Source organism: Sorex araneus, chromosome 3 (assembly GCF_027595985.1).
Source record: "Sorex araneus isolate mSorAra2 chromosome 3, mSorAra2.pri, whole genome shotgun sequence".
NCBI classification, from domain to species: Eukaryota; Metazoa; Chordata; class Mammalia; order Eulipotyphla; family Soricidae; genus Sorex; species Sorex araneus.
Genome location: NC_073304.1, coordinates 96,359,558 through 96,369,580, shown reverse-complemented (window position 1 = coordinate 96,369,580; position 10,023 = coordinate 96,359,558). Strand labels below are relative to the sequence as shown.

The following is a 10,023-nucleotide window of genomic DNA, read 5'->3' as shown; positions in this document are numbered from 1 at the left end:
TTCTGCCCCGATGCGGGATGTGGCGCCGACGGCCTCGGAGCCGCTCTGCCCTACCTGTCCCCGCCCTCGGCGCCGACCCGCTGGACTCTGGCACCCGCCAGGACAAGCGCGGCCGTTGCGGCCCGCCACGCGACGGCGCATGAGCAGCTCGGCCCCAGGCCTCCGGGGCCAACGGGCCGGTTGGAAGTGGGGCCGCTCCCCGCCAGCGGGCTCTCATGCTGGGCTCGCAGGGGCCTCCTGGTCGCGGGGACCTGGGCGAGCCCTGTGCACCTGGCTCCTGAAGTCCCGCGAGACTGGGCACCGAGTCCTCGGGAGGTGTGTCTGGACCGGGCCAGGTGGGTACCCGCTGCGGGGCGGCCTGGCGCCAAGGTGCGCGCGGGGTGGCCCGGCGGCCCTGGTCACCGCAGGGAGCTCGAGCTGTCTCTGAACCGGGGACCTGGCACCAAGCCCGGCGAGCGCCTGATGCGGAATTAGTGTTTTCGCACAACTGATGATTTGGGGCTTCCGGGCCGCAATCCGGTCCCCGGCGTGGATCCGGAAGGCAGGAGCACCCCGAAGCGCCCCCAGAAGCCCCTCCAGATGCCCCCGGTTAGCGCCCGTGCTGCAAAGCTACCTGTAAGCCCCACCCGTTTGCGCCCGAGCGCCTAGTTCCCAGGCTAACGGGCAGAACACGCGGGAGCCGGGCCCGCCCACGCCCTGGGCTCCCGAGTTCCGACTCGTGTTTTCCGGGTCGGCCCGGTCCTGGCCCGCCCGGGGGCGCTCTCTGCTGGCTGGCGGCGCAGCCTCCGGATGCCCCGGAGTCCAGTTTCCCGCCAGGGACCAGGGCCCGGAACGCGCCTGCAGCAGCCCTCGGGGTCCCCCCGGGGAGCTCGCGCCCTAATGAGATGGTCTAGCGGCACGCACGGCAGCGCCGGGGGAAGCCTGATCCGGCCCCCCTGCAGGCCCGCCGAGCTCCTGCGCTGGGTCGCTGCCCGCTGGTACCCGGAGCTGCTGAGCGGCTGGCTGGAAAGTTGGGGCGGAGACCGGGGCAGCAGGTCTCGCAAACCGCCCCGAGTACCTCCGCATCTCTGGGCAACCCGGCGCGTCTTCAAGGGGCGCAGCCACCTTTATCCCGGGCCGGTGCGGACCCCGCCACAGCTCCTGCCCCAAGGGGCAAGACCCCCGCGCAGGAACTGAAGCCCTGAATCGCCAAGCTTTACCCACCCCCCGACCCCCGCAGGGTTTGCCCGAGCTAAATGTGCGCTCTGCAGTAGTGGGTGGGAGTAAGCTCTGTCTGGATAGGGGAAGGTGAACTAGAATAATACCTGCACCTACTACGTGCCAATGAAAAAGTAAAACACAACATTGCATTAAAAATATGTTTGGGGCCAGGGCGATAGTTCATCAGGTACGGCATTTGCCTTACACGCAGTTTTCCAGGGCTCAATGTGGTACCCGGATGTGGTACCCGAAACATTGCCAGGAGTGATCCCTGAGAACCAATGGCTGTGGGCCCCACACCAAAAAAAGTAAACAGCCACCATTGAGGGAAAAAAAAAAACAATTTATTTAAGGGAAAAAAAAGGGGGAGGAAGATCTTTGGTTTTGAATAAGGACATAGTTGTGTTATAGAAAGGGATGGGGTAATTAATCCTAAAGCAGAAAAGAGAAATTAGCTCTGAAATATAGATCATGAAAGACGCAGCTAAGAGAGAATAATGTGTATCATTAACGGAAAAACATTTTTCTTTTTTTTTCTTTTTGGGTCACACCCGGCAATGCCCAGGGGTTACTCCTGGCTCTGTACTCAGGAATTACTCCTGGCAGTGCTGGGGGGACCATTAAGGGGTGCCAGGGATCAAACCCGGGTAGGCCGCATGCAAGGCAAACGCCCTACCCGCTGTGCTATCGCTCCGGCCCCTAACGGAAAAACTCTTAACAAATACTTTAGAAAAAGATCAAATAGCAAAGTTGGGTAAGACATAATCTAAGACCATTCAGTGTTACACAGTGTAAAATATACCTGTGTCAAAAGATGCTCAACTTTCACAATTATCAAAGGAATGCAAAACACAACATCAAAAGGCTGAGCAAAGTTAACAGGAACAGTCAAGTTTAGGGGGAAATATATATGTATCATGAATCTCTTTCACTGCTGCTAAATATGAAATGCAGTAGACCTGAGGAAATGTTTGGTCTACAAGGAGAAGTCCTTCTGACAGAGTTGGTGCACGAGGCACATCCATGCCCATGTACATTTCCTCCTTCCTGGTTCCCATGCTCCTCCAGTGTCAAGTTCAATCAAACCCAAGAGTCTCTCTGCCTTCTGTGGTCCTAAGAAGAGTCCCGTGCAAAGAAATAGGGCAAGAGTTAATAAATTATCATTCACAACTAATAATAGTATGACTATATCATCCTCCTATATAATCTTCATTATGACATTCATCGTGTCCCAGTTGTCAGTGCTTAAATACAAAAGATTAGAATGTATTATCTGTACAAACAATGCTGTTAAATACAATTTTAGTTTCAAGCAAATACGGAAGTTTGCTAAGGGACATATTCTACTGGTACTTAATCTACAGTTACTGTTATCAAAAACTTAGAATGAAAGGTTCATTTTGGTGGCAGGATCACAAGTATTAAAATTCATTCATGAGCTGGAGTGAGAGTAAAGTGGGTAGGGCATTTGCCTTGCACACAGCCGACCCTACTTTGATCAACAGCATCCCATAGGATCCCCGAGTCTACCAGGAGTGGTTCATGAGCACAGAGCCAGGAATAAGGCCTGAGAACCACCTGGTGTGGCCCCCAAAACAAAAATCCATTCTTTTTTATGAGCTAGAGCAAAATAAATTCCATCTAAAGCAATTCTCAATCTCAATCTAAAACAGCCATGTAGGGGCTGGAGTGATAGCACAGCGGATAGGGCATTTGCCTTGCACGCAGCTAACCCGGGTTCGATTCCCAGCATCCCATATGGTCCCCCGAGCACTGCCAGGTGTAATTCCTGAGTGCATGAGCCAGGAGTAAACCCTGTGCATCACGGAGTGTGACCCAAAAAGCAAAAAACAAAAAAACAGCCATGTATTACTTAAGAGGTTCTGATCAATCGATAGGGTCCACCTCCACAATCCTGGTCCCAGAGGGCTCTACCAGATGAGCTTTCGTGTTATTACACTGAATGAGATTTGTACAATAACAAAAATCAACTGTGTATTTCTCAGATGCTGCAAGACACATGTATGTTTTCACAGTCTCAGATTATAAACTCAGAAGTGTACTGCTCTCTGGATATGTATGATCCCAGCATTTCCACCCCTGGGTTTTAAGAATGAGGCAAGTTACAGAGTAAAAGTGGGGTTCCTAAATTTTGATTTTTCAGAGAGCACATACATTTTCTGCAACCTCTTGTTTTGGGGGCCACAATCAGTGCTTAGGGCTTACTGAGCACTGGCTCTAAGCTCAAAGATCACTCTTAGTGGGGTGATCTAATGGGGCTTAGAGGAATCTCAAGGATGGAAACCTAGCTGGCCACATGCAAAGCTTTACCCTCTGTACTATCATTCCAGACCTCTTTTTAGTTTATTTTAGTTTGGGGGTTACACCTGGCCATGCTGAGGGCTTATTCCTGGTGAGGCTCTAGTGAACTATATGGAATGTTGGGGATCAAATCCTGGCCAGCCATGTGTAAGACAAGCATCCTACCTGCTGTACTATCTCTCCAACCCCCTTGATTGCATTTTCAAACAAACATTTTCCCCACTTTTGTCTTGCACCTGTAAAATTTCTTTCAAAAACAAAGTCTCATGTTTTAAATTGTATATTTCATATAGTCTTCTATATTTAATCTAACTTGTATGTTTTCTGCTGTGTAAGCTTTTATGTGCAATAGTTGCAGAATGGGAATGCCTTTGCTACCATCTTCAAAGTATTATTTCTCTTTTAATACCTAGGTAGTCTCAAACTTTCATGTTCTAGATCAGAGGTTCCCAAACTTATTTGTCCTACAGCCCCCTGTAATTACAGGGGAAAAAATAAATCACGCAGCTCCCCTGGAAATCTACCTTCTTAAAGCAAATGAACAGAAAAAAACTCTCAATTGCACCCAAAGTACTACACCCCCCCCCCAACACACACACAACCAAACCAGGGGGTGGGGATGGTGGCAGGGGGTAGGGTATTTGAGGGAAAACCGTTCTTTCCAGATGTCTACTAGTTACAGCATTTCTATAATATTACGATCCTCAAAGTTTGAAGCGTTGGGCACAGGAAAAAGGAACTGCTACATTCTTCATGTATCTGAAGTTTCATTCCAATATGTACCACCTGGAAGACATTTAGAGTTGATTTACTAACACCATTTCCATTCATATCTCTAAGCTTTCTTCCCAGAATGAATTGCCTGATGCAGATTTAGGCCTGAGCACCGGGTGAAGGCTTTGCCACATTCTTCACATTTGTAAGGTTTCTCTCCAGAATGAATTCGCTGATGTCGAGTGAGATCTGAGTACTGTTTAAAGGCCTTGCCACATTCCTCACACTTGTGAGGGTTCTGATCAGAATGAAACCTCTCGTGTCGAGTCAGGTGTGATTTCCAGTTAAAGGCTTTGCCACATTTTTTGCATTGGTGAGGCTTCTCTCCAGAATGAATTCTCTGATGTGGAATAAGGGTTGAGTATCGGCTAAAGGCTTTTCCACATTCTTTACATTTGTAAGGTCTATCCCCAGAATGGATCATCTCGTGCCGAGTAAGGTCTGTGTATCGGATAAAAGCTTTCCCACAATCTTTACACATGTGAGGTTTCTCTCCAGAATGATTTTTCTGATGTATAACCAGGTTTCCCTTCTGGTTAAAAAATTTGCCACATTGTTGGCATGTATAGGGCTTCTCTCCAGTATGTGTTCTATAATGCACAGCCAGACCTGTGGAGTAACTGAAGGATTTACTGCATTCTTTACATTTGTAAGGCTTCTCACCACTGTGATGCTGCTGATGCTGTTTAAAGCTTGTAGCCCATTTAAAGGTTTTGCCACAATCTCCACATTTGTAGGGCCTCGCTCCAGAGTGAATGACCTTATGTCTCCTTAGATATGACGAATCTCGGAAGACCTTCCCACAGTCTTGACATTTGGTAGGTTTCTCCCCGTTGTGAATTCTCTGACCCTGAGTCAGTTTTGAGAGTTGATTACAATCTTTGCCACATTTTTTATGTTTGCGAGGCCTCTCTCCATGGTGGGTTCTCTGATGTGTAGTGAGATCTGAGCAATGTCCAAAGCCTTTCCCACACTGTCTACATTCATAATAGTGCTGTGGGTCCCGTGTTCTCTCAAGTTCTACTTTATGGATGGATCTGCTGTGGAAGTCTTGCCCACAGTCTGAGCTTCCTTCCCCACATGAACTCTGCTTGCCTTTCATACAGTGATTAGGTACCTCGGAACATCCTGTCAGCCCTTCATACCCATGCTTCTTTTCCCTGTGCGTCCTGAAGAACAAATACCCAAAGTCACAGCTTCCATATCGTTGCAGCATCACATTCTTGAATGAATCGTCTATGTTCTTCTTCAGCAAAAGGCCCTCTGTGTCATTAGATGACATAGCTAAAATTTAAATAAATAACAAATTACCACAAGAGTCAGGTCAATCTGCTTTTCTTAAATATAGTTCACTTGCCTTCAGCCAACCCAAGTTTGATCCCCAGCACCCCATGTGGTCACCCAAGCCCCACAAAGGAGTGATCCCTGAGTGCAGGGCCAGAAGTGAGACTTAAGCAGAGCCAGATGTGGCCCAAAAACAACAATATAAGTAAAATATGGTTCCCTGAGCACCACCAGCGGTCACTTATAGGCAGAGTCAGGAATTATCCCCTGAGCATCAAGAGTCCCCCTGCCTAACCCTCTCACCCCACTCCACCACCACCCAAACAAGCACTGGCAATTTTCAGCCAACTGGATAAGATGGTTTAATACTAGTGCCCAACACAGAGACTGGGAGATAATATCTGCCCACACTCTTCTGACAAAGGATTAAAATACAAGCACTAGTAAATATTAATGAAAAAACAACCTTTGAGCCAGAGCAATAGTACAGCAGGTAGGACACTTGCCATGCCTATGGCCAAGCAGGGTTGATTCTGATTCCCCGGCATCCCATATGGTCCCCCGAGGCAATGCCAGGAGTAATTCCTTAGTGCAGAGCTAGGAGTAACCCCTGACCATGGCCAAAAAGCCAAAAAGAAAAAAAAAAAAAAACATCAAACAATGGAGAAAGATGAACAGAAACTTCCTCTAAGAAGACACAGATGGCCGAAAGACATATAAAAAATACTCTGCATCACTTATCACTAGGTAAATGCAAATCAAAATAATGAGGTTATTACCTTACACCAGTGAGAATGGCACACATCAAAAAAAAAAAAAAAAAGAAGAAGAAAAACTATCAGTGTTGGTGTGGATGTGAGCAAAATGACCCCTCATCCACTGTGCGTGGGAATGCTTCGTGGTTCAATCTCTTTGGAAAACAAGATGGACACTCCCCCCAAAATTAAGAATTGAGTTCCTATATGACACAGCAGTTCCACTTCTCAAAAAAATTCTAATCAGAAAAGACATTTGGGGGCTGGAGTGATAGCACAGCGGGTAGGGCGTTTGCCTTGCACGCGGCCGACCCAGGTTCGAATCCCAGCATCCCATATGGTCCCCTGAGCACCGCCAGGGTGATTCCTGAGTGCATGAGCCAGGAGTGACCCCTGTGCATCGCCGGGTGTGACCCAAAAAGCAAAAAAAAAAAAAAAAAAAAGACATTTGTGCTCTTATGTTCATTGCAGCACGTAAATAGTAAATCGTAAATAGACAAAATCTGGAAATAAGCCAAGCTACCAAGAATAGATAACTGGATAAAGAAACTAATGGTACATGTACACAGTGGAATATTACTAGGCTACAAGAAAAATTAAATCATGCAACTTGCTGCTATATGGATGGATTTGGAGGGGATCATGGTATAGAATGATTTCTCAGCATGCTTGGGGGTCTCCAGGGCTACCTCCAGTGATGCTCAGGACACAGGCACAGATTCTTAACTCCTCCACTAACTCACTGGCCCCAGATGACTTTGTGAAAGGTCAAAACATCTCAGCACAGGAGGTAAGGCATCTGCTCTGCATGCAGGTGACCTGTTTGACCCCTGGTATTGAATATGAGCACTGCTAGAGGTCACTCTTGCGCTAAGTCAGGAGTAGCTCCTGAACATCACCAGTATAGCCCACAAGAAACAAAATTGATAAATTAAAAGTAAAGTGGGGTTTTTTTAATTAAAAAGGACTGATAAGGGACCTTATTAGTCTAAATGTATAGCAGGCAGGGTGCTTGTCTTGCATAGGCCAACCCAGATTCAATCCTTGCATCCCATATGATCCCCTGAGGCCACCAGGAATAATTCCTTATCTCTGAGCACCATTGGGTGTGGCCCCAAAACAAAACCAAAAAAAGCCTAATAGTGTTGGAATGACAGTATAAAAGGCAGGACCCTAGCCTTGCACACAGCTGACACAAGTACTTCATATGGTCCCTTTGTACCACCAGGAGTGATACCTGAAGTACAGCCAAGAGTATGCCCTGAGCCCTGCTGGGTATGACACCAAAACAAAACAAAAAAAAATTAAAACTCTGGAGGCAAGTTATCCTCACCCAAGAAAACCAGGTTCCTGTAGTTCTCCAGCATCACATCCCTGTATAATGAGCGCTGGGCCTGGTCCAGGCAATCCCACTCCTTCTGAGAGAATTCTATGGCCACGTCTCTGAATGTCAAAAGACCCTGAAATAAACAAAACACATTTTTTTAACCAAGTGGCATACAGAACTGATAATTTGATCTAATATAAAATAGTTAACCTTGCTGGGGCTGGAGTGATAGCACAGCAGGTAGGGTGTTTGCCTTGCATGCAGCCGACCCGGGTTCGAATCCCAGCATCCCATATGGTTCCCTGAGCACCGCCAGGAGTAATTCCTGAGTGCAGAGCCAGAGTAACTCCTGTGCATCGCCAGGGTGTGACCCAAAAAGCAAAAAAAAAAAAAGTTAACCTTGCCATGCTGATCTACATACACAGATTCTCCCATTATCAGTACCCCTAACAAGAGTGAACTATTTTCTATCACTGATGAACATACTTAAAAAAAATCATAATTCCTCCAAAGCTCTGTTTGCATGAGGGTTCACTCTTCGTGGCATACATGTGACAGATTTAGTTAAATATAGGAATGTATTTTTCTAGTTCTTAAAGAGTTAAGAGGGGCTGGACAGATCCGAGCCGCGGGGGCCACTGGAGTGGGGCAGCGCCAGCCCAAAACTCCAAGTGGTCCCGGCCGCTGGAAGTCACGCCCTCGACCCACCCTCGGCGCCATCTTCATGCCACAATCCACAGAGAAGCGGCAGGCATTCTGGTGAGCAACGCGGCCTGGAAAATGCTCCGGACCCGAGTCGGGGCCAGCAACACCGGGGGGCCGGAAGGAGGAGGTGCCGCCAGCACACCTTCTCCAGATGGAACCCTGGCGCCACTGAGCAGCAACTAACACGGCTCCAGGATTCGGGACTGGGACAGATCCGAGCCGCGGGGGCCACTGGAGTGGGGCAGCGCCAGCCCAAAACTCCAAGTGGTCCCGGCCGCTGGAAGTCACGCCCTCGACCCACCCTCGGCGCCATCTTCATGCCACAATCCACAGAGAAGCGGCAGGCATTCTGGTGAGCAACGCGGCCTGGAAAATGCTCCGGACCCGAGTCGGGGCCAGCAACACCGGGGGGCCGGAAGGAGGAGGTGCCGCCAGCACACCTTCTCCAGATGGAACCCTGGCGCCACTGAGCAGCAACTAACACGGCTCCAGGATTCGGGACTGGGACAGATCCGAGCCGCGCGGCCGCTAACGCGGCCGCGCGACCTTTTCTAACACCTGAGAACATACAATCTTTGAATGGAAAACTAATTATCAAATGCCTCCTTATTAGGGTTATCTTTTTTGGGGATATAACTTCCACAACAATAGTGAGTTTTGTGTTGAAATATGGAACTTAATCAAGGTGAAGAGAAAATAAAGTGAGGTTCATCAGTTATACAGTTGGGGTGGAGGGCGGGGGGTATACCGGGGATTTGGGTGGTGGAATATGGGCACTGGTGAAGGGATGGTGTTTGAATACGGTATAAATGAGACATAAACCTGAGAACTCTGTAACTTTCCACATGGTGATAAAATTAAAAAAAAATAAAAAAAAAAGTGATTTCAGAAAAAAAAATAAAAAAAAAATAAAAAAGGAGTAAAAAAAAAAAAAAAAAAAAAAAAAAAAAAAAAGAGGGGCTGGAGCAATAGCACAGCAGGTAGGGCATTTGTCTTGCATGCGGCCAACCCTGGTTCAATTCCCATTATCCCATATGGTCCCCCGAGCACCACCAGGAGTAACCCCTGAGCATCGCCGGGTGTGACCCAAAAAAGCAAAAAAACAAGAGTTAAGAGAACCTGTTTCTAACTTAGGTGAATTATCCAATAAGATAACATTACAAATATATATTCTCTAATATTGTCATACCTAGGATAGATGACAAATATTCCATAAAACTGATACAGATACTACCATTTTATGGAAGATAAGACATAATGATTGGGCTGGAGAGACAGACAGTATGTGGCTAAGGGCTTGCACGTGCCCAGCCAGGTTCAATCTCCATCACATTATCATCCCCTGAACACCACCAAGGGTTATTCCTGAATGCAGAGTCAAGAGGAATCCCTGAGCATTGCCACTCCCCCCCCCAAAAAAAAGACAAAACAAGGGGCCGGAGCGATAGCATAGCGGGCAGGGCGTTTGCCGACCCGGGTTCGATCCCCGGCATCCCATATGGTCCCCCAAGCACCGCTAGGAGTAATTCCTGAGTGCAAAGCCAGGAATAACCCCTGAGCATCGCTGGGTGTGACCCAAAAAGAAAAAAAAAACATAATAAAGGTATCATTGTCACGTATATTTATGTGTGCTATATTTGGACCTTATGCAGCAAG

General features: G+C 47.8%; 2 protein-coding genes across 2 annotated transcripts; one reads left to right on the top strand and one right to left on the bottom strand.

Annotated features, from left to right (window-relative positions):
• The first annotated feature begins 10 nt into the window (after positions 1–10).
• Positions 11–9,075, top strand: LOC129403682 (uncharacterized). Its single transcript, XM_055133880.1, has 2 exons — positions 11–335; positions 8,253–9,075. Exons 1-2 carry the CDS (start codon positions 11–13, stop codon positions 8,423–8,425), a joined length of 498 nt encoding a protein of 165 aa, XP_054989855.1. The 3' UTR covers positions 8,426–9,075.
• On the bottom strand, positions 1,912–8,267 carry LOC101557263 (zinc finger protein 501-like). Its single transcript, XM_055133879.1, has 2 exons — positions 7,669–8,267; positions 1,912–5,580 (listed from the first exon to the last, which is right to left on the bottom strand). Exons 1-2 carry the CDS (start codon positions 7,700–7,702, stop codon positions 4,358–4,360), a joined length of 1,257 nt encoding a protein of 418 aa, XP_054989854.1. The 5' UTR covers positions 7,703–8,267; the 3' UTR covers positions 1,912–4,357.
• Positions 9,076–10,023: the final 948 nt, after the last annotated feature.